General features: G+C 31.4%; 1 protein-coding gene across 1 annotated transcript; it reads right to left on the bottom strand.

Annotated features, from left to right (window-relative positions):
* Positions 1-17,183: 17,183 nt before the first annotated feature.
* On the bottom strand, positions 17,184-18,066 carry LOC113389428 (putative nuclease HARBI1). The gene is made up of 5 exons (XM_026626464.1): positions 17,989-18,066; positions 17,735-17,928; positions 17,526-17,673; positions 17,316-17,463; positions 17,184-17,242 (listed from the first exon to the last, which is right to left on the bottom strand). The coding sequence occupies exons 1-5, from the start codon at positions 18,064-18,066 to the stop codon at positions 17,184-17,186; spliced, it is 627 nt and encodes a 208-aa protein (XP_026482249.1).
* Between the last annotated feature and the right edge of the window lie 6,992 nt (positions 18,067-25,058).

Here is a 25,058-nt window from a genome sequence, read left to right as displayed (position 1 = left end):
AAAATTAGACTTTTGATCGACGTTTTCTCAAAAGCGCCTGAAGCGATTTCAGAAATTTAAAGGCTATTTGATGTATTTCGGTGAGGTCTATCATTTGTCAGTTTTGTGCAACGATCTGCCAAGCCGTTTTTTTGTAATTTGAAAAAAAGTGTTAAACTTTTCGTCCACATTTAAGCTCATCCTACCGAACCGATTTTAAAAAATCAAAAACTGTTCGAAAGATATTAGTTGGGAATGATACTGATCAGTTTTAGGTGAAAATTTACCGAGCCGTTTTCTTGTAATTGACTGTTGAAGAAAAAAATTTAAGCCGATTTTTATGGATTTTTTTTTAGCGATATATACCATGGTCTTATAGAACTTACTGAAATATTACGGCCTTGCGACAAATAGTTTGATTTTAAAAATTTATCAAAGTTGGAGAAAATGAGTAGCTCTTTTGACATTTGTTAAAATTAAAATTAGACTATTTACTTGGTATAATGATAGAGTACTTGGTCTTGAACATAATGAACCATTAAAGTCCTAAAAACTGGTTCAATTATAAAAATTATTGATTTTTGAAAATTTGCTTTTAGAAAATACTCCGAGTCAAAGTGTTCGTTCGTTTTCAATTATGTGTAATAAATCCACTAAGAATACTTTTATTGACTCATAAATTAATTTATTTTTTATTGATTAAGACGATTATTTAAATATATCGGGAAGTTCATGTAACTTGCCTCAAGGCTAAATACCAAACCAACTAGATTTTTAAAAATTCTACAACAGAGTCAAACAGATTGTAAAAACGGGACAGACAATTTCCTTTTGATAGCCAATTTTTTGGCCAAAAGCTATAAAATGGCATCAAAATCATTTAAACGCTATGGAAACACGACCAAACTTATAAGGTACCAATTAACCGTTGGGATACAAATTCTGGTGAACTTTAAAATGTAAAGTAAATAAAATTACAAATGCCCCTAGCCCTACGTCAACAACCAATATTTTTTGGGAGGCCTTTTATCGCCCCCCTGGAGATCAATATCGCCCACCAGGGGGCGATATCGCCCACTTTGAGAAAGACTGCTCTAGCCAGTGGCGTAACTATAGGGTGGCGTGGGTGGCAAAATGCCACGGGCCCCCGACCTAAGGGGGCCACGGCCCAGGAAACCGCGGACTCAGAAATACATTTTTACATTGTACATAAATTTTATTTCACTTGAAACTTATATTTTATATTTTTTAAGTTCAAAGCCGGGGTTAATTATTCCACCTAGTTAAAACCAAAGCAGTCGCCGCCACACAGCGAAAGTATTGTGTTTTATCTTTTATGCGTTTATCTTTTATGCATTGGAAAATCTTTAGTTTATATAATATGATATCAAGAATGAATTAATGAATTTATTATTGTATATATAATAATTTATACTTTATCGACTTTTAAGATAAAAAACGAATACGTGAAGAACTCTTTTCTCAATATCATGGTCATAGCATGCCATCGCGGCCTCGTATCAAAATTTGTTTGGGCCCCCTTAAGAAGAAATTTTTTATCACAAAATATGAAAATACATAAAATTATAAGAATAGTTAATTATCATTCTAATTATTTTTTTATCTAATTTTCTATAATTTTCTGAATTATTCATAAATGATTTCAGATGAAAATATTCTTGCCATATCATTTTGCGAAAAACTGAATTATTAAGTGTACTAATCTTTTAAATAAAAGCTCTATAATTTGTTTAGATAAAAAAGACATATTAGAAATTCAGAATAAACAAATTTTAAAATCATTATTTAATAGATCAGTACCATAAAAAAACTTTTGTTCAGATTCATAACCATTTACCAGGGAAATTTAGTTTTCGATCAACTTTCAGAGGCGGAATAGGAAATTCTTCGGAATAGACACTTTTACCCAACTGAAAGCAGTAAGAAAAGATTTTATTTACTAAATAGCTTATTGAAGTTAACATTTTATTTTCATTTGATTTTGAATAGGTGCAGGGTTAGCTATTGTTTCTTTAAAAAGAAGCTAGATGATAAATGTCTTCATCTTCATTAATAAAAATCGTCCAAAAGATATTGAAACGGATTGGATTTCCGAGAAAATAAATACTTTTCAATACTGTTTTCAAACAGAGGTATTGTTTAAATCATAAATTTTCATAAAGATTGAACGTCACTACTTAATCAATAAAATTAATTACAGTAAAAAAAGAAATTGTTAATGGAAGGTTGTGTAATAATTAAATTTAAGAAAGTGGTATTTTTTTAATTTTTATTAAAAAAATACGTTTTATTTTAATTTCCATTTATTCTAACGTTGAAAATATTCATCAATATTTCATGTTTGATTTTCAAGAAAAATTAAATTTTATGTATTTTTTGTTATTTTTATATAATTACAACTAAACTATAATTATACCTCTAAATCAATACTTTACATTTCTACCTTTTGTATAATTTCATAATTCAAAGTCATAAAATATAAATTAGTCGAAGTTGGTTTTCTAATTGTGATAAAATTCATTAAAAATTGTTTTAGCCAGTAGTTAAACAGCGTGTAAATGACTATTAACGTTTATTAAACAAAATTAGATAATTTAAAAATTGAGCACCACGATGGGGCCCAATCGGAAGACTTTGCCACGGGCCCCGGAGGGTCTAGCTACGCCACTGGCTCTAGCCTATCCTCCATTAATATTAAAGGTAAGGCCAGATCTTTTAAATCTAACTCTAAACATAGCTCTCGCAATTTAAATAAAATTTAGTAAGTGGCTAAATCTGGTAGTCTTAATTTGGTCTATCAATATCTATCATTAAACTTAATATACGTTACATCTCTTACTTCTCTACGTTGAGTAACTAGTTCATTAATATGGTTAAATTTCATCTTAAAATTATTGAAAAATGTATTATTACCACTAAAGTTCTTAGGCGAATCTATACAAAATAACGAGTTTTTTAAAAAAAATTTGACGCACTGCCCAAACAACAGCTAATAATTCTTTTTCGACAGTGAAATAGTTTTCCTATGCCTTGTTTAACGTTCCGACCCCTCGTTGTCTTGCTTCTTGCCGGTAAAGCGTTTATCCTCATTTTCAAATAGTTGATGTAATCTTTACCTGTCAATGTTTTTTTTGTCAATTAAAACTTTATTAAATTACAAAATTGTAGTGGTTTACAAAAAAGGTTTATTATAATAAAAAATTGTTGAGGTTCACAAAAAATAAAAAAAATAAATCTAAAAACAAAAATATAAATGTAAATAATAAATAGAATATTATCAAAATAAAATTACAAAATATTGAAATAATAATCTTATAACATAAACTCTGGCTGGAACAGAGCATTGACTACCCTGTCGAGTGGTTAATGCTTGTAAATTATTTAGGATATTTACTATGTTTGAAGGCAATAACTGGAACAAACAATTTTAGGTCCTTTTGGATCATTCCACATGTAAGGTATTCATAGTACACGTACACGTGGGTTGTTATAATTTCTTGATATTTCTATTATATTATTACCTTTCGTTATTATTCAATAAGATCTAATATTCTATGTTGTTTTCCGTGAATACGTATAATTATTGAATAATATTAGTCTTTCTCTGTTCTTGGGCTTTCTTGTTGCATATTGAATACTAGTCATGTGCGGCAACTCGTGCGCATAATGATGTCCCTTGCACTGTAGAACCTCATCGCTCGTTGATCTAGATTGGTTCATTTCAATGTCATCATCAAGAGTGAGGTCTTTCTTCCTGTAAACTGCATCAGGTCCAATTTCTCCTGTAAATTAGACTGCATCAGTTTTAATTTCTCCTGTGAAATGGATTGAACGGGGTCTGCAACACCTCATCTGGATTATTAAATTGTTGTAACTCGCTTAGAATCGTAGCTTCGACGCACAATTCACAACACTCACTGAACAACATACTGAACCGACATAAAAACTTCGCCGAGACCCTTGTAGTTGGGCACGCAGTTGAATTACAAATCTGCTGGTATAGAAACATAGCATTGAAGTTTGAAATATGGTTCAGTTGATGGCAGTTTAGATAGGCAAATTCTTCATAGATCAGTCAGTTACATTCGTTTTGCTGAATACTACTTGGTAACAGTAAAAGATACGTAATTCATTACGTATCTTTTTACTGCTATAAATACACCTCTACTCCTATCACTCTTATCATCAATGCTAACTCTGCCACATCTATATATTTTAAAAGTATTATTATTTCTCCATCTGTTGTACTGTATTTAAGCCAAGATTCGATAACATATAAGATATCATAAAAACTGCTCCAAGTTGTAAGATACTGTAAGTTAACTTTTCTCCGAATACTCTTGTGTTTTGGTAGCAAACCAAAATATTTCTATTTGTTTGTTTGCTCTTGAATTTGCGCATAAAATGAATTCTAGACATACGTGGTTAATATATTTAATTATTTTATTCATTTCGTCATTCTCTATCGCTGATTTAATTCTTTGCGCATATTTAACTCTCACTAAGGTAAGGGGCCCAGTTTCTGACCTTTTTAGAGTGACGGTGGAGGTTAAACTATAATAATTAATATAAAACTTAACTTAATGAAGAAAATTATAATTTTATCTATTAGTTTAAGATGTTTAAAATAAAGTAATGTGCATAAAAAAATTATTTGAACTAAATTTATATTTTAAATTGACGTTTTAAAAATTGACATTAAGAGCTCCAGTTTCTGACCCTCACATTTCTTCGTGTGGCAGTTTCTGACCCTGACCGTAGCCCAATTTCTGACCCTCAAATTTAATCATGATTAGGTTATGAAGTGCTTACTGATTTTAAATAAACTGAAATTATTATTAAAATAAATAAATTAAATATTTATTCTTAAAATATACAGTTTGTTAAAATTTAACGTATAAATAGTTCAAGTCTTGTTATAACATATTACACAAACAAAAAAATTAAAATTAATTATTTAAATTACTTGGACTTTTTTTTATTTTAAGAGCTTTTTGTTTCTTTTTTTCTTCAAGTTTTTCTTTTTTAATTATTTTTTCTGCCTCCTTGATGGCTTTATTTTTGGACCTTTCAGCTTTTTTCAATTCTTTTTCTTCTTCTAATTTTCGTTTCTTTGCTTCTTTGTCGTCATGATATTTTAACCACGAATCAGATGTATAAACTGTCGGTACCTTTTCCTTAGCTTTTCGTTTCTTCAAATCTTTATCTTTCAAAGGCCAAAACAAAGCTCGCTTAAAAGGAGAAGGAACATTCGGAGATGTTGTTTTTGCACTAGGTGATGATGTTTTATTGGAGGGGTCAGGATTGTCAGATGAACTTGGGACTTTTAGAATTTCTTGTTTTTCAAGTTCATTCTCAGATAAAATCTGAACTTGCGAGCTTGCTTGTTCTTCATCCTGACTGTTATAATCAGTATCAATTCTATTATCATCGACAGAGACTAAATTTCCATCATCATCTACTGCAAAAATTATAACTTCTTTAGATGGCTGTGCGTCTAAAATAAATTTATGATTATTTTCTTCTGTCTCTTCACCTTCTAACTCTTTTTCTCTTCCATTTAAATAAAAAAAATTGCAAAATTATGTTACAAAAATTGAATTAATTTATAGAAGTCCTCAGTAAAAATATTATATACTATTATAAATAATAATTATAAAAGTCAATCAACAAAAAATTTCGTTAGTTAAAAAAAACGTTGATTAGCTGTAAAAATAATGATACATATTTTGTTATAAAATTTTTCAAAAAATATTTTTATAAAATTAATTAAATTACTTATATGATATCCTGATGTTCTTCATTATCGCTTAATTGTACACTGCTTATAGTCGTAGGAAGATGAGATGATGACAATTTTTTTATTTTTTGCCAAAACAAAAATAAACTGGCATGCTGTTGATTACCTTTTCAATAAGCAAATTTTTCTTGACTCCTAAATTCCTCTAGCAAATTATCGTCGATATTATTTTCTATGAATGTCAAATTATCAATAATTTTAGAGGAATCAATTGAAGACACCGTTTCAGCAGTCTTATCTATTTCAGATGACTCAAAATATTTTTTATAATTTATCGCATCAGGACAAAAAGGTTGTAAACCAGTTGATTTAAAACCATTTTTTAATATTTCACTAGTATTCAGCGTATTCAAAGATTTGTCGAGAAGAGGAGCAAAGTTTTCACGTTTTAGAGATTCTCCATTATGCTCCATTCTCCAGTCTCGAACCTCATGGCTCCAAGCAGCTTTCAAAGGACGAAACATGGCGACATCCATCGGTTGAAGAATATGCGTTGCATTGGGGTATAAAGCGATTAATTCTATTTTATTTTCACGGCAGAATTTTGTGAGTGGGTATGACAGATGAGAAGCGTGGCCGTCCAGATACAAAATGACTGGGAATTTGATGTTATTTGTTACTAACCAAGGATGAAATACATTAGTAACATACTCAAAAAACGTTTCTGCTGTCATCCATCCACTATCTGAGCATCCAATCGCCCAATCTTTAGGCATGCTGGAGACAATATGACGTGGAACTCTTTTTTATGGGAATAGTACCATCGGTGGAAGCATTTGTCCGGCTGCATTTCCACAAATTAAAGTAGTTAAGCATTCTTTTTCGTCATTTCCAACGATGTTATAAACAGTCTTATCACCTTTTGTCGCAAGAACGGAATTACACTTTGGATTAAGCCTGAAGGCTGATTCATCAAGATTAAGTATTCGAGAATCATCAATATTTAAAAGATCTAGCGGTTCAAGATGTTCTTTTACTTCTTGAAACCAGGCTTTTATCTTTTCCTCCGACACTGCAGCTCGGCTATATGTGAGATTTTGAGCAATTCTCTCACTGATTCCTGGATGACGACGACGAAAACTGTTATACCAATGGCGACCAGGCATATTATTTGGGAAGATTGTCTCTTTTTTCGTAGTGTTCAATAACATGCGAACACTATTCATTAGTTGTACTTTCGTTATAGGAAATCCATGTTTTTTCATGTAAATAATCCACTCAACAAGATAATTTTCGTTATCTTGTCCTAACACACAGTCTGGTCTGGGTTTGATGATAGTTGGCGATAATTGTCCACGGCTTTTATAAAGTAGCGTTGTCTTGGGAATATTAAACTTTGCTGCAGCTGTTCGTACAGGCATGCCTGCCTTCACTTGGGCCATCGCCTGCTCTAACTGTTTTTCATCGTACCTTGCTGTTTTTTTCTTCGAACTCCTAAATAAAAAAGAATAAAATTAATTGTATAATAATAAAAATATTAGTGAACTAAAACAGTCATAATTTAAGCGTTGATAAAACTGTCATTTTTTTATTAATAATTTTATCACTTAAAAGATGTATTTACAAGATTTAAATACAATCTTTCATTTATACCAATGAATATTAAATGTAAATTTATCACTTTACTACGAAAAATAGTAAAAAAAAATATAAGATAACAATAAATATTATTATTTTTACATTTAATGAACAAGTGACTAAAAACATGTGACAGATAACCTAGCTTTTAGAAGGTTAGAATTGCAGGGTCAACAACTGTGACATACACTTAAAATTGAGCCTAGTTATTGACCCTCAAATTTCAGTAATAAAACTAAATTTAATATGTTTTATAAATATTTTAAAATAAATTTTAATTAGTTATTGACTTATTTGTATATTTTTAGTTAGATTTTCGTACTTACATCATAATTAGTGCACGAACTCAATTGTCGTAGCTCCTTACATAAACTGTTTAGACTAAAGCTAAAAAATGGCTTCCACAGTCACTTTTGGTTTAAAAAATTTTTTTTATTCAGTTAATATTTTTTATATTTTTTTAATTGACATTAATGAGGCATAGAATAAATTACTGTCAATTAAGAAAAAAATTATTTTCACATTAAATGTATAGTTTTTTAATTGATTCCAAAAAAAGTTGAAAAGGTCAGAAACTGGGCCAGGGTCAATAACTGGGTCTTTTACCTTACAGAGTTTTGAAAAATAATGTGAAAATGTGGACGACTCTTTGAAAACTGACCCTGAAGAGCTCATATTCCCTAATACGAAACTAACACTTCTAATCCTGAGCTGAAGATTCTGGTTCCCTAACTTAACCTCAGACAATTCTTTTGTAAGCCTAATAGCTCTTTCGTGAACAAGATATTGTAAATTGAGACAATTAGAACAAAGAATAGCAGAATTGAAATCGATTGAGTCGTCCAAAACTGAGACACTTGTATCTAAAGAATGACTTGGCACCTGGCTCCGTGTAACAACCATTTTGAAATATTTATTAAGAAATAAGTGAACTAGAAAAAGAAACTAAATAAATTGAGCAATTAACTATTTAAAAATTAAAATAAAAAGATATAAAACATTTAAATAAATTCACAAATCACAAATTAAATAAACTTAAAGTAGTGGAAAAACGCTCGCGCAGGAATAAAGAACTACAAAAATAACGAGATTTAACGGCAAATTCAGGTAAAAATAAATAAAAAGTAAAGAGCAAGAATTAGATGTTGACCGTACCGAGGTTGAAGATACCTATGCGATATGAACCTGCAGATTTTGCAATGCTTTTAATTTATGCGTAAATAAGTGAATTTCCTCTGAAAAAAAGATTTACTCATGTTTCATTATATTTATTATTTAAAATTAATATTTTACAATAAACAAAGTAGCAAGAAATATTTTATACAAAATAGAACAGTAACAAATATTTTATAGTAAACAAAATTGCAACAAATATTTTATACTAAACAGAACGTAACAAATATTTTATAACAAATAGCAACAAATATTTTGTACTAAACAAAACAGTAACAAATATTTTATGACAAACAAGTAGCAACAAATATTTTGAACAAAACAAAACAGTAATAAGTATTTTATAACAAAATAGCAACAAAACAGTAACCAATATTTTACAACAAACAAAATAGCAACAAGTATTTTGTACTAAACAGAACAGTAACAAACAATTAGCAACAAATATTTTGAACTAAACAAAACAATAACAAGTATTTTATAACAAAATAGCAACAAAACAGTAGCCATTATTTTATAACAAACAAAATAGCAACAAATATTTTGTACTAAATAGAACAGTGACATTTTATAATAAAATAGCAACAAATATTTTAAACATAAAATTTTTGCACAAAAGAAACTAAAACAGTAACAAATTATAATATTTCAAATAATATTAATTTATTATTTAAATTTATTGTGATTACTTTTTTCAAAGCCCTCTGCCAGTGCCTCTGCCTTGCAAATGCAAATTATCCGCAAACATTCTGCTCAATGCATTGGCAATATGATCTTTGGGATCACGCCACCAATCTTGATAACAAAATCGGCCTTCAAATTAAAAACATGCTTTGATTAAAATTAATTGCATTCTTTTAAATAATTTCATATATTTTGCACCAGATCAGTTTCTATCTCTTCAGATTTTTCTTCAGCTAGTTTTTCTTCCTAGGCTTTGACTAGGAATGAGATACCTCTGGCCATTTGGTAAATAGATATACCTCTGGCCATTTGGTAAATCGATTAATGACTGTCAAACAATATTTATAGAAGTTAACAGGATGTAAAGGACCAATTATATCGATGTGTACATGTGCAAATCTTGCTGTTGGCAAGGGAAATGTGCCGTGAGGTGCATGTACATGCCGTGTTATTTTCGACTTTTGACAATCTTGTTAATCTCTAGCCCAATCGTGGCAGTTTTTCTGTATACGTACCTTGCAGTAATAAGACGTGGAGTTGCTCGTATCCCAGGGTGACTCAAACCATGTAATGAGTTAAATATTTGTCTCCGCAGTAGTGCCGGGATATAAGGTCGTGGCTAAGCCTTCGCCGTGTCGCAAAACAACTTTATGTTTGTGCCTGGTACTGGAATTTCTTCTAATTGTAGTTTGGTGTCCTGCATCAAAAGGCATTTAAGTTCTGCATCAACTTTCTGGTGCTGTGCTAGGATTTCGAAATTAAGTAAATTATCTTTTGTAATGGTTTCGACTCATGACAGTATATCAGCTATGATATTTTTCTGGCCTCTGATGTATTTTATGTCTGTTGTAAACTGTGAAATAAAATTTAGATGGTTTAATTGAACTGGCGGAAGTTTTTCATGGCGTTGGGAGCATGCAAAAGTTTGTGATCAGTGTATATTGTGCATTGATGCGTTTCAAGTATGTGCCTGAAGTACTGCACAGCAAGATATACAGAAAGCAATTCTCTGTAATAAGCTGGCCATGTCGATTGACGTGGAGTCAACTTTTTAGAGAAGTATGCTAGAGGTTGCCGTTTGTTTTCAACCAATTTTTGCAAACAGGCGCCCACTGCCTGCTGGGAAGCATATGTAAATAATCCTAATTTAGCACCATGAATTGTATGTTGGAGTAGCGTTGCTTCCGCAAGTTTGTCTTTGCAGGATTGAAATGCTTCTTTTTAGTTCTGGAGTCCAGGAGATAGATTTATTGCCTTTGATAGATGATATTGCATCATGAAGTATTGCTTGGTTCGAAGCTGCGTTTAGTATAAAACGGCGATAATAATTGAGCATACCTAAAAATTGTCTAAGGGACTTTGCGGTTTCTGGACGAGGAAAATTCTTCAGATTTTCGATACGTTCAGATGGTGGTTGGTTCCTGTTGCGGAAATTTCGTATTTCAAAAACTGAATTTGCGGGATACAAAAGGTACTTTTTATCTGATTTATTACATTTCCATGGTGGCGAAGGCGTTCAAATATCGCTCGTAAATGCACTCGATGCTCTTGTCCATTTCTGGAAAAAACTAAAATATCATCTATGTAAGCAAAACAAAAATTTAATCCTATCAAAACTTCGTCTATGAAGCGCTGAAAGGTCTGTCCAGCGTTTCTGAGACCGAAAGACATGAATGGAAACTCAAACAGGCCAAAAGGCATTGATATTGCTATCTTTGGTACGTCCTTTTCTTCTACCGGTATTTGCTTGTATGCCTTCACTAAATCTATAACAGAAAATATATTACATCCCTGGAGATTTGTTGAGAAATCGTGAATGTGACGGACTGGATATCTATCTGGAACTGTCCTCGCATTAAATGCGCGATAGTCGCCACCCTCCATCTTTCCTTTTGACCAGGTGTAATGGGGAAGACCAAGGACTTTTTGATCGACGTCCCTTCTTGCAGCATTGATTCGAATTCATCCTTGGCAATTTGGTATGCTTCATCCTCAATGTATTCATCCTCTGGCAGTCTGGTGCTAGACGACGTTACAGGTGGGCCTGGCGTTGTAATAATGGAATGTCTTGTGCTGTGGAGGGGTTTACGCAGTGCGTCGGATGGTTTGATTAGATTTGAAAATTCTGATAGTAGTTTTTGAATTGTCGGATCCTTGTGTATGAGTGTTTTAACGCTCTCTTGGTGTGATGTATGAGTTACACATGCGGCGTGTAACCTAGTTCTTCCATCGACTAGGCGTTTATTTCGGCAATCTAGTAGAAGCCCAAAAATGCTAAGAAATCCGAACCTACTATTGGTGTATCCACGTCTGCGATAATGAATTTCCAGTCAAACTGTCTTCGCAGCCCGAGATTAAGACGCAAATTCTTCAGTCCGTACGTTCGAATTGGAGTACCAATGGGAGCTTGTAGTTCATACTCTGATTTGTTGCATTTACTGAAGGCTCTCCTGGGGTAACACGAAACGTCTGAACCGGTATCTACAAGAAATTTGGTGTTATTATTCTTATCAAGAACAAAAAGGCGACCTTTAGCGGATTGATAATCAGTTGTTGCCACTACTGATCGGTTTCTCCGTTTTTTGTGCCGCGTATTCTGCTATATGTTTTCACGTACATGGTTTTTCATATTGTTTGCCTTTTTTCCAAATTGCTGATGATACCAGCATTTCGTGGTTTCTTGTCGTTCGCTGCTTCCCGATCTTGATCTACCTAAACGTCGAATTTTTTCTTGCAAATTTTGTACCTGTTTTGTTAAATCGTCCAGGGTGTTTTTGTAGTGGATGTGTCGGTAGATTGATTGTGGTGTGGCTGCTTTGTTGAGTCTACATGCGGAACCAACGGTTGAGCTTCTAGTATTTTGTTCGCTGTGATTGCCAATTTATCTAAAGGTAGGTCACTTTGGATTTGTAAAATGCCGCGAACAAAAGCAGGCAGCCGTCGTATCCATAAAGATTTGAATATTGTTTCACCTATTTTTGTGTGACCGGCCAAGAAGCGAAGATGTCGCAAAAATTGTGATGGGCTGCGATCCCCTAATTCTTCCTCCGAAAGAGTAGCTGCTTGATTGTAGTCTTTTCTGATGCGCATAGTCTGCTTACGAGGACTTCTTTTAAATAAGAATAGGGATTCTCTGCTGGTGGCTCACGAATCACGTCCTCCACTTCGCATGCGTGCTTCCATTCGCGATGGGCAACTACGTAAAAAAAGATGTGCTTTCGTTTGTTATTGAAGCAATTTCAAACGGTGCTTCCACTTGCGCAAACCATAGATTCGGGCTATTGTTCCAGAACGGTAGTATTTTTACTGCAACTTGGTTAATTGTATTGTTTGTGGATACATGATTTGAGGCAGATTCAGATGCGGAATCCTTCGGTATCTTGGAAGGCGTTTTATCAGAATTCTTACCTGATTTTTCCATCTTCAGATTAAAATATCACGTCACCAATTATGTGTGTATCTTCCACATATATTTTCACTTGAATAACTCAAATACTATAATAAAATATTATTTATTATATTAGCTATATTTACATTGAAATTATAATTTATTATTTTCTTCTTCTGGCTGGCTACTGTCCGTGGTCCCAGGTCAGTAGTTGTTGACTCCTTGAATTAGCTTATATGTAATTTTCATAAACTTCTAAATAAATAATTATAAACTTTTCATAAACCAATACACTTCTTTAATTACTTTGAAGCATATTTTTAAAAGTAAGTTTAATATTTTTAAAAGTTAGTTAATTTCTAAGTTGTTAACTTCATAAAAATATAAAAATTTCATACTTTGCTAACAGATTTTATTTTATTTTTAACGTCAGGATTTTTTCTACCTAAGTTCTTCCCATTATGTAATTCCACTCTTGCAGTCAGAAGATTGTACCTGATGATCATAATATTAGTAAATGTACTAATACATATTTATATATATAGTTTTCAAAGCAGAAGCGTATTTTTAGAGCCTGGCGATTGTACATCGACTCATAAATCGTAAAACAACAAATTTCAAAAATTCCTTTGAGTTTACTAATTAATTTTGAAATATTGCATATTTTAAAATAGTGTTTCATATATAAATAACAAATATATATATAATAATATATAATTAAAACATAAACTGATATATGTTACATGAAGTGATTTTATTTTTTAAAAAAATTGACAATTTTAAAAATAGAATAAGTGTTTGTATTAACTTCTATATAGTTTGGAATGTTGTTGAAATGGATAAATATTTAGTTTCAGAAATAATAATTTAGACGGATTAACGAAATGCGGCTCTTGTAGTCGGGTGTTCTCTATTGAAAATAGTTGGGGTTCTTTCTGAAAACAATTGTCAAAGTATGATTTGGACAAGTCATTGAAATCAATATTTATGGGCTAAAGACTGATGGCTCGCAATGAAAAGATTCAGACTAATGCATATAACAATGTTTAATTTTTAACTTCCCGTAGGGTAAGTTATTGTAATGGGCCGAAAATCGGAATTGAAAATTTTTACATTTCTCGACGTTTTGAAGGTTTCTGAACATTTTGGCATACTTCTGAAAAAATGGATGTGTGTGTGTATGTATGTATGTATACAAATTTTCGCCCACGTTTTCGGGCGTACGGAACAACCGATTTGAATGGTTTAAAAAACATTCGATTCCTATTGATAAGGAGATGTGCTGATTAGTTTTTGGTAGAGGCAGGTCCAGCAGGTACGGAGATAACGAGCAAAGAGTGCAGAAAATAGAAATCGAGTTTTTGAGAGAACGGAGCATCCGATTTGAATGGTCTAAAAAAACATTCAATTAGTAATGATTGGGAGAAGAGGTTATTAGTTTTTTGCAAAGGCAGGCCCAGCCATTTCGGAGATACAGAGCTAAATGTACAAAAAATGGCAGTTTTTGAGAGAACTAAGCGTTCGATTCAATTGATTCAAAGAACTTTCTGCTTGTCTTAACAAAATAATTGATTTTGGAAAAAAAAAATTGTACCAATTTTTTTTTTTCTTTTTAATTTTTTGTATATCAAAAATAATTCAGATTTTATTTTTATTTCTAACTATAGTTCCGATATACTTTAAACAAATAATTTCAACTCTGCAATTCAGTTTATATAATTCTTATAAATATTAGACAAGGTTACAATATTTATAATAATCTATTTGAAAACATTCAATATTCCTCGAACATTTCGTTACGGTACGGGAAATTCCAGCAATTTGCCTTCAGACACGATGCCACCCACCCCACTAGTTTATATTGTGTCGCAACACGTCTCTTTTAAATTTGTTCATTATTTGTCATTTCTTCTAATTATACTATTCCATTATCTATAGTATATACTCTTTATACTACATACTTAGACTCTATATTTTTCTCTTCTCTTTTTAATATATTATTATATTAGTTTATTTACTTTTTATTTACTTTTTAATATAATAATGAATATTAGTCAGTTCGTGTAAATTCATTATACTTATGAAAGCTTTTACAATATTTCTGTGTAGTTGTTATATATTATTGATCATTAAGTAATTCATATTGATTGTTCCTTTTAAGTTCAACATTTTATTGTAAATGCTTCTACACAATCTCTGTGTAGCTGTTATATATTATTGATTATTATGTAATTCATATTGATCGTTCCTTTTGATTTTAACATTTTATTGTAAATGCTTCTACACAATCTCTGCCTGGTTGTTATATATTATTGATCATTAAGTAATTCATATTGCTTGTTTCTTTTGATTTTAACATTTTATTGTAAATGCTTCTACACAATCTCTGTCTAGTTGTTATATATTATTGATCATTATGTAATTCATATTGATCGTTTCTTGTAAATTTATCATACCGTTGTGAATACTTTTTTTAGTTACTTATAATTGTAAAATTATAATACTTATTATTGTAAAATTATAATACTTATTATTGTGTATATATTGATTATTACATTTATAAAAATTTTAATTGTTATGTAAAAATGTTTGTGATATATTTGAAAATATATTTTCAATTCCAATATAAGAAATTATTTAGGTTTTCTTATTTTGAATTACGTATGCGAACCATATCTAGGAATAATACCATGGCGGGTAATCTCCGAACAAAACTCTGTAGCTCGATTTTAGTTAGAGCTGCTCTCCCTTGGAGCGCTCTTGCAGCGATTTGGCACTCATCTGGTAAGAATTTCAACGCGGGCAATCAAACAATTTCGAGAACGTTCAGTTTCGTTTATAAGTGATTAGGATTATTTTGCAAGCAAAATGTCAAAGTGTTACGTTCCAAGGTGCACTAATACCAAAAAAATTGCATGTATTTCCAGCGAGAAATGACAAAGTACGTAATAAGAATAAAATAACCAAACATTAATCACAAATAAATATTGTTTTAGATGTTATAGATGTTTGCTATTTGGCTGGTCAAAACTAGTGTTTCCTACTAGAACCTATGTAGTATGTAAAATGATTAATAATATTTACGGGCCTTCAACAATAAGTAAGTATTTTTATCAATATGCATACTTCAAAATACTTGCATCTATTACTACTAGTCTGATAATATAGAGGTCATAGATAAGTAAACATAAATAGATCGCTGTCTGAGGCCATTTGACATTACCTCCATTTTAATATTTTTAGCGATCTGAAGGAGGAGGCACTTGTTCAGTATATAAATCAACCGCTGGTATTATTCCTAGATATGGTTCGCATACGTAATTCAAAATAAGAAAACCTAAATAATTTTTTATATCGGAAATGAGAAAAAAAATTTACGAAGTACAAAATATATTTTCAAATATATCACAAACATTTTTACATAACAATTAAAATTTTTATAAATGTAATAATCAATATATACATAATAATAAGTATTATAATTTTACAATTATAAGTAACTAAAAAAAGTATTAATGATAAATTTACAAGGAACAATCAATATGAATTACTGAATGATCAATAATATATAACAGCTACACAGAGATTGTGTAGAAGCATTTACAATAAAATGTTAAACTTAAAAGGAACGATCAATATGAATTACTTAATGATCAATAATATATAACAGCTACACAGAGATTGTGTAGAAGCATTTACAATAAAATGTTAAAATTAAAAGGAACGATCAATGTGAATTACATAATGATAAATAATATATAACAGCTACACAGAGATTGTGTAGAAGCATTTACAATAAAATGTTAAAATCAAAAGGAACGAACAATATGAATTACTGGCAGTAGTAAGTATAATTTTTCTTCTATTTTAAATATTACTTATATTAACTATGTGATACATTCTGCATTTCATTATTTTAAGATGAATTAAATCACCTCGTAAACTCAATGGAATACGTATTGAAAAGACAAACAGAGTCTCTTACTAACATGATGGAGAAACAGACAGAGGTGCTGCAATGCATAGCCGATCAATTGAAAATTCTTAATGATACATTAAAAAATAAATTTAACAGCCAATAAATTTTGTTTTTTATTCCTTTATATATATATATATATATATATATATATATATTCATTTATTTAAAATAATCACATTTATGTAGCTATAAAAATATGATCCTTTTTTTAAGTGAATATTATGGTATTAAAAATATCTTCTGGCATAAGAATTTCTGATATTATATGCCGTATTATCTGCCTCATATACTTCTGAAATATTAAAATCAATTAATTTTAACTACACATTTGAAATACAATTATTTGGTATCTAACCGTTTCCACTATCATTACTATATTCCGTCAGTTCTTCATCCAGAGAAATATTATTTTCCCTGCATATATTATGCAGAGTAAATACTGCATACACAATTTTTCCTGCCACATCAGGTGTATAATGCAGTGTCCTGTGACGATGCAAACATCGAAAACGACTTTTAACAACACCAAATGTTCTCTCTATTACATTGCGAGCCTTTTTGTGGAACTTATTGTGTTTCTCCTAGGTAGAGCCTACTGGTATCCTATATGGTGTGAGTAGGCAATGTTCCAATGGGTAACCTGAAAAATAACGGCAAATGTACAACTAATATATATTTTTTTCCTTATTTGATTTGTGATATTAATTATATACTTGAATTGCCCAATAAATATGTCTCATCATCATCAGCATTACGAGTTAGCAGGGCTCTGACTGCCGAAACCTTGCAAATGGCTGCGTCATGAGTGGAGCCAGGATATCTGCTGCTCGCAAACAATATCCGTTCATCAGCATCACATATCTAATATTATTTATTATAATGTTAGTCTTCAAAATTCTTAAGCAAAATAAAATAATACTTACTACTTCAATATTAATTGAGTAATAGCCCTTTCTATTCATATAAATAGCAGCTGGTGCCACGGGGTGATCTTTTTTGGGAGCCACTATACTTACGTGTGTGCAGTCTATGCACCCAATAATGCCAGGCATGCCAAACTTCGTATAAAATCTGTTAAATAGCAACATATTACAGACCATGTTCAATGCACACGAAGTGGTGTAACATATACCTCTTTTTATTTTTATCTCTTTCTGATGAGGTTTTAGGAAAATTCACGTACTTTGGTGTAGCATGCTTTATAATTAAATTAGTCACTGTTTTAATGCAGCGACTAACTGAAGGCTGGCTCATAGAATTTAAATGGCAATTGCCTACATCAGTCTGATATGAGCCATGACCAGAAAAATGAATCGCTGCAAGTACCTATAATGAAATTTCAGTTATTAGTATTTCAAAAAAAAAATTCATTTTAATTTCCAATACCTGCAAATAAAAAGGGATACTCCATGATGCTGTATGACTCTCCGCATGTGGTTCCAACAGTTCTATTAAATCTTTCATAACATTTTTCGTTAATCGAAATTTTTTTATAAAAATTTCATCATTCACTTCCCATTATCTGCATCTCTGAGATACCTAAGGGCGTATCTTTGCCTGTATCTAAAATGTTGTGGCATTTAATAAACATACCTTCTTCTCCTACTATCTGCTGCCCAAATTATTCCAAAAAACGCCATATTAACAATTTGAAATTCACAATAAAAGCTAAACCAAACCTAATAATATCACTTTGCTTACATTAATAATAACCTCAAAAAAACATGTTAAACAGGAGGCATTAAATCATGCTAAGAATTTGACACTTGCTAACAATTCAGTCAGCATGAATTTCATGCTGCGTCCCCACTGCACGAATCCGTGCGGCGAATCCTGTTCGCGATGCACGCATGCGTTGGCTCTTGTGCGCGACGCACACTGCGAGCAATTTGACATTTGGCGTTTAAGTAGATGTTTTTAAGTTGGTGATTGCGAGTACAGTTTGCTGTTGTTGTTTTTTTATATAAGTGTTAGTGAAAGATTGGTTGAGTTATTAAAGCATAGTTAGAGGAAGTAAAGGTGGATGTTATTAATAACGATAAATAATTTAATAACATGTATTCATCTTGTATTTATATTTCAGCTTAGAAGAAAACTGATCGGTTTATTTTCAAACGTTTGATTGTCGGTCTAGAAATAAACACTTTATTTCCAGGATTGATCTTTACAATGGGTGACCGCAGGCCAGACCCTAATATCATTATGATGGCATATTGGCTCCTGAACAAAGATTCTACAAAGTCTTCTGCAAGAAAACGCCGTTATTGGATGGCGCCTTTATTTAAAACCCGAAATGATGTCCTCAGGCCACTAATATCCAACGAAAACTCTGGTCATTTCCGTAATTTTATGAGAATGTCAGTGGAAGATTTCCAAATACTTATTGATATGGTAGGACCCAAAATTGAAAAAAAAAGATACGTCATTTCGGTGCTGCATATCGGTCAAGGAGCAATTGGCTGTTACTTTAAGATTTTTGGCTACTGGGGATAGTTACGCAAGCTTACAGTATTTGTTTCATATATATCAAAGCAATCGATTTAAAAAATTATTCCTCGCGTTTGTGATGCTTTGATATCATCGTTGAAACAATATATAAAAGTAAGAATTATTATATATGGGCATATAATCCACACACACACACACACACACATATATATATATATATATATATATATATATATATATTATTGTGTAATAGCAATCGATAATGCTGCATTGTGTAATGGCAATGCTGATATGCCAAATTCGATATCGATTGCAGTAATTATCACAATCAGCAAATATTTCAAATACGCCATCGTAAGGTGTTTGCGGTCCCATTTAAACAGTATATAAAGAACCGACATTAGTTGGTAAGGCAGAGTTGTCTTTATTACACCAGAGTTGTGTTAATTATGTCATAGTTGCCATAGTCACATCAGAGTAGCTGTAGGCCACAGCAGAGTTGCTGTTGGCCTCAGCAGAGTCGCAATATTAGTCGTGTAAAGACAATTGTTAATCATCATTGTGGGTGCTAATAAAGTGTTGTTGAAATAGTCAATCAGTGTTGTTCTTTAGAAGTCAATATCTTAATAAGAACTCAAGGCTCCTAAGAAACTCCGAAGCCTACTATTTCTATAACCACCGCTCGGCAAAGCTGTATTTGACTAGGAGGTCAATACGAACACGCTACCAACAAACAACCCCTTATATTTCATGGTGTCCAGCGGTGAGATACCTTGTAGTGAAGAATTAGTATTCGACGTTGCCTGTGAACGTGAAAACCGAGCTTTTCACACCCCGGAGGCTGCAGACTCAAGGGCGATTCCAGCAATCCAGCGATTTAATTCGAGGAACTAAGGGTAGCAAGGTGGCGGCTCTACCAGCACTGAACCGTAAGCAACCCGCAACGACAGCGACTCACTCTAAGTAAGTGACAAATTTATTTTCCTTTTTCGGACATCACACTACCAGAAGATGTCAGCAACTCTCCCCAGGCAAAGATAACCATTTTTTCTTTGGACAATAAATTTGCACATCTAGGAATGACAACCAGTTCATCTAAGATTTGAAGAGAATTTTTTTTTTTAGAAACTATGTAGATGAAAATCCTGTTAGTGTAATTATTTTTATGTCAATTATATTGATTAGAATGGTAGCTTGGGTTAATAATTCTATAACAGCGGACAGTTGATTAAATAATAAGAAAAAATTATTTTAATTTTATAGTTTTATATAGAATTCTCTGAAGGGTAAAAGAGTCATCTTTAACTAATATTCATTTCTTGAACTTCGCGAATCAGTTTATGTATGTTGATAAAGTTAGTAACCCGGCTTTCGAGCGGTCTAACGCCAACACAGATGATATCGCAATTCAGAATGATACAATTTTCATTTAAATTAATATTTATTCCCTGCAATCGCGAATCATTTTATTTATGTTGATAAAGTTAGTAACCCGGCTTTCGAGCGGTCTAACGTCAACATCGTCGATATCGTCGATTCAGGATGAAATAACTTCAAATTTTCTATGGCCAATGTGCCTGAAGGTCCTCTTATTACAGACTTCCACATTTCATGTATAGTTCCGGTAAACTTATTGGAAAATCTGCCAATAATTAATAAAGGAGACATAGAGGTTCTCTCATTTCAGATTTTCACATTTTTAATAGTTCCGGTAAACTTATTGGGAAATCTGTTAAAATTACTAAAGGACATAAATGGGATAGAAAAACCCAAAAAAAAAAAATAATTATAGGGTAGGATTATTAAAATCCCTCATAATATTAGATATTGTTAGTAAAACTAACAAACATGTTATTGATGACTATTTGGCTTATGTAGAACCTCAGAGGTCAAGTAACTTGTAAAGTGCACTAAATTGCACAATTTTCTTTCTAAATATTTTATTTTTACGCCCGATGAATATACTGATTAATTTAACTTTTATTTAGAAAAAATTATTAATAATAAATTAATATTATTTTAAATAATCAACTGCCCGTTCTACCAACTGTTATAGAATAGAAGGGGAAAATTTTAAGTTCATGCCAATAATATATTACAAACCATCCCCGCAATAAAGAAAAAAAAAATAGAAAAATATTTGTTAGAATTATTGATACAATATGATTTTCTAATTTCATGGTGTTATAGTAAATTTATTGAACGCACAACGTTTATAAACTTTAGCTGCATCTATATTAAAGTAATTTTTTCTTTAGTAAATAAATTTAAGTAATATTCTTTCCGATTACAATAATTGCATTATTTTACTAAATCTTTCACTAAATTCTAGTTAAATGTACGTAATTGTACATACTATTTGTATTTTTCGATTATTTGGGTTAATAGTGTTAAAGGATTCATCATATTTCTCTTTTGAAATTTAAATAAAGAAATATCATATAACATGAACGATACAATTTCAAAACAATACTAGACTTCATTCATTTATGATTTATTTTGCGAACTTTGCGAATCTGTATGAATCTTAATGTTTATTACAAAACTTTGTTCCGTGATTATTTGAAAATTTGAGTATATTATTAATGTTATACATATTAATACCCAATTATTATCTCATTAAATTTGAAAATTTATCTTTGATTTATTAAATTAATTTACAGTAAATTATTTCGTATTATTTAAAAATTTTAATTTTTATATATATATCGATAATAATCAACTATAATTTTTAAGCGTTCGATACAGTTATAACACCAATGAGAGAAATAAAAATTTATATTACATTTAAAGTTTTATCCACTCACGAACAAAAATGAACTTGTAAGCGTTGTATCAATAATTCGCATTTACATAAAATACAAAAGTTATTTTATATCAATGATTCCAAAGTTGAATGGCCGCTAATATTAATAAGTCCAGTCTTTCAAAAGTTATGAATCAAAAGGGCCCAGGAATCTATTGTGAATTTAATGTAGAAGTGTGTAGTATGTAGAATTACATGAATTTTCCAAAAGCATCATAAATGGCTATACTTACGAAAATATTTTAAATCAAATAGGTCAAAAACCTGCAGAGACACAGATTACACAACTTGAGAACGTATTAAATTGCATACTATGTCAAAAAAAAGCTGAGACAGAAAAAAATAGTAGTCAAATTACACTCATATATAAAAACAATTATTACAACAAGAATTTCATATAATTTATGCAATTTTATTTAATTCAAAGCGCTCAGACAATATGTCAACTCTTCTTAATCATATATTATTATTGAACTTAATTTACTTGTGATTTTTAATTTCGTCTTATTTGAATTAAATGCAATCTTCATTAATTTCAACAAATTTAAATAAAAAAAAAATTTTTTTTAGGTGCTTTTTAAAGCCAATATTGTGATTTTAATTTTTTTTAAATAAAATAAAGTTTGTAATTTTAAATTTACCTAAACAAATATAAAACAAGAAACATTTCAGATTATATTATAGAATTAAGTACCATTATTGAAGTTTTAGGTAAATTTAGAAAATTTTTGCTTATTAATTTTTCTTTTTTAGAATGAAATTATGTTTAAGTAATTATTGAGGACAATAATTTTTCCAAGGGGGAGGAGAAACACAAACTCCCGTAATTTTTTTTATTATTAATCTGTCAAGGGACTGACAGACACTTTAGGGGTGGCGTATTGTGTAATAGCAATCGATAATGCTGCATTGTGTAATGGCAATGCTGATATGCCAACTTCGATATCGATTGCAGTAATTATCACAATCAGCATATATTTCAAATACGCCATCGTAAGGTGTTTGCGGTCCCATTTAAACAGTATATAAAGAACCGACATTAGTTGGTAAGGCAGAGTTGTCTTTATTACACCAGAGTTGTGTTAATTATGTCATAGTTGCCATAGTCACATCAGAGTAGCTGTAGGCCACAGCAGAGTTGCTGTTGGCCTCAGCAGAGTCGCAATATTAGTCGTGTAAAGACAATTGTTAATCATCATTGTGGGTGCTAATAAAGTGTTGTTGAAATAGTCAATCAGTGTTGTTCTTTAGAAGTCAATATCTTAATAAGAACTCAAGGCTCCGAAGAAACTCCGAAGCCTACTATTTCTATAACCACCGCTCGGCAAAGCTGTATTTGACTAGGAGGTCAATACGAACACGCTACCAACAAACAACCCCTTATATTTCAATATATATATACTAGCAAACTCGACGAACTCCGTTTCGCCACATATGGTTTCGTGAAAAAGATGAAGAAATTTTTTGTTTGTTTTATATTTAAAAAGAAAAAATTTGATTTTATTATACAACAATAATGAATTTATTTCGATTACAAAAATGAAGTGTTTTTCAGTTGAACTTCTCTAAGTAAATGAAAGTGAATCCGCAAATTATCCGTTTCATTGAAGTGCTCTTTGGTAAACCACATTTTTTGTTTTTCAGTCTGACGTTAACACAAACAATGCGGATGGTTTTCCAACTCGTGAACAGGCAACGTGTAACTGCCCATGTAAAAAACAATGATTTTCTAAATACTCTATTTGAAATTTATCCCGCAAACACTAAGCGATTGGCCTTGCGACTTGTTATTGCAAACGCAAGGCGAACTGGAAATTGTAATCGTTTGGAGTCAAACGGAAGACCAGTCAGAATCATTGGTATGTCACAAAATCGCCAGCAATTCTTGATTGAATGGTGAAATTCAGTGCGTGTACATCATTATTCTTTGCGGCAAGAATTGCTCGTTGACTTAACCAAGCATAATTCTGATAATTCTAACTAATGTCATTACTCGAATTTTTAATTACGGTGCGTGAAGTTCCAGCAGCTTGCATTAAGGCACGATGCCATGCACAATTAATTTTCTTAGCTAATCATCATTGTGGGTGCTAATAAAGTGTTGTTGAAATAGTCAATCAGTGTTGTTCTTTAGAAGTCAATATCTTAATAAGAACTCAAGGCTCCGAAGAAACTCCGAAGCCTACTATTTCTATAACCACCGCTCGGCAAAGCTGTATTTGACTAGGAGGTCAATACGAACACGCTACCAACAAACAACCCCTTATATTTCAATATATATATACTAGCAAACTCGACGAACTCCGTTTCGCCACATATGGTTTCGTGAAAAAGATGAAGAAATTTTTTGTTTGTTTTATATTTAAAAAGAAAAAATTTGATTTTATTATACAACAATAATGAATTTATTTCGATTACAAAAATGAAGTGTTTTTCAGTTGAACTTCTCTAAGTAAATGAAAGTGAATCCGCAAATTATCCGTTTCATTGAAGTGCTCTTTGGTAAACCACATTTTTTGTTTTTCAGTCTGACGTTAACACAAACAATGCGGATGGTTTTCCAACTCGTGAACAGGCAACGTGTAACTGCCCATGTAAAAAACAATGATTTTCTAAATACTCTATTTGAAATTTATCCCGCAAACACTAAGCGATTGGCCTTGCGACTTGTTATTGCAAACGCAAGGCGAACTGGAAATTGTAATCGTTTGGAGTCAAACGGAAGACCAGTCAGAATCATTGGTATGTCACAAAATCGCCAGCAATTCTTGATTGAATGGTGAAATTCAGTGCGTGTACATCATTATTCTTTGCGGCAAGAATTGCTCGTTGACTTAACCAAGCATAATTCTGATAATTCTAACTAATGTCATTACTCGAATTTTTAATTACGGTGCGTGAAGTTCCAGCAGCTTGCATTAAGGCACGATGCCATGCACAATTAATTTTCTTAGCTATAAACCTTGCAAAGCCCGAGACCTTTCCAACGAATGCAAAATTGTCGAAATCGTTCATGCGTTCTGGAGTTATTACGTCAGGAAGGAAAACCCGACTTATTTTCATATTTATAGAAGATATTCTATTTGAAATTATTTAAAACAATTATTGATTATTTTCATTACTCGAATTTTTAATTACGGTGCGTGAAGTTCCAGCAGCTTGCATTAAGGCACGATCCCATGCACAATTAATTTTCTTTTTT

This window comes from Ctenocephalides felis, unplaced genomic scaffold (genome assembly GCF_003426905.1).
Source record: "Ctenocephalides felis isolate EL2017-DRISC unplaced genomic scaffold, ASM342690v1 CF-g0.4_SCAFFOLD_00845, whole genome shotgun sequence".
Classification (NCBI taxonomy): Eukaryota; Metazoa; Arthropoda; class Insecta; order Siphonaptera; family Pulicidae; genus Ctenocephalides; species Ctenocephalides felis.
The sequence above is the reverse complement of the archived record's forward strand: the minus strand, read 5'-3'. Positions and strand labels throughout refer to the sequence as shown.

Coding starts and splice junctions, on each gene's coding strand:
- LOC113389428 (XM_026626464.1), bottom strand. CDS start 18,066: ATGAAAGATTTAATAGAACTGTTGGAACCACATGCGGAGAGTCATACA. Junction 17,929..17,988: donor GTATCCCTTTTTATTTGCAG/GTATTGGAAATT, acceptor ATTTCATTATAG/GTACTTGCAGCGATTCATTT. Junction 17,243..17,315: donor ATATTTATTGGGCAATTCAA/GTATATAATTAA, acceptor GTTATTTTTCAG/GTTACCCATTGGAACATTGC.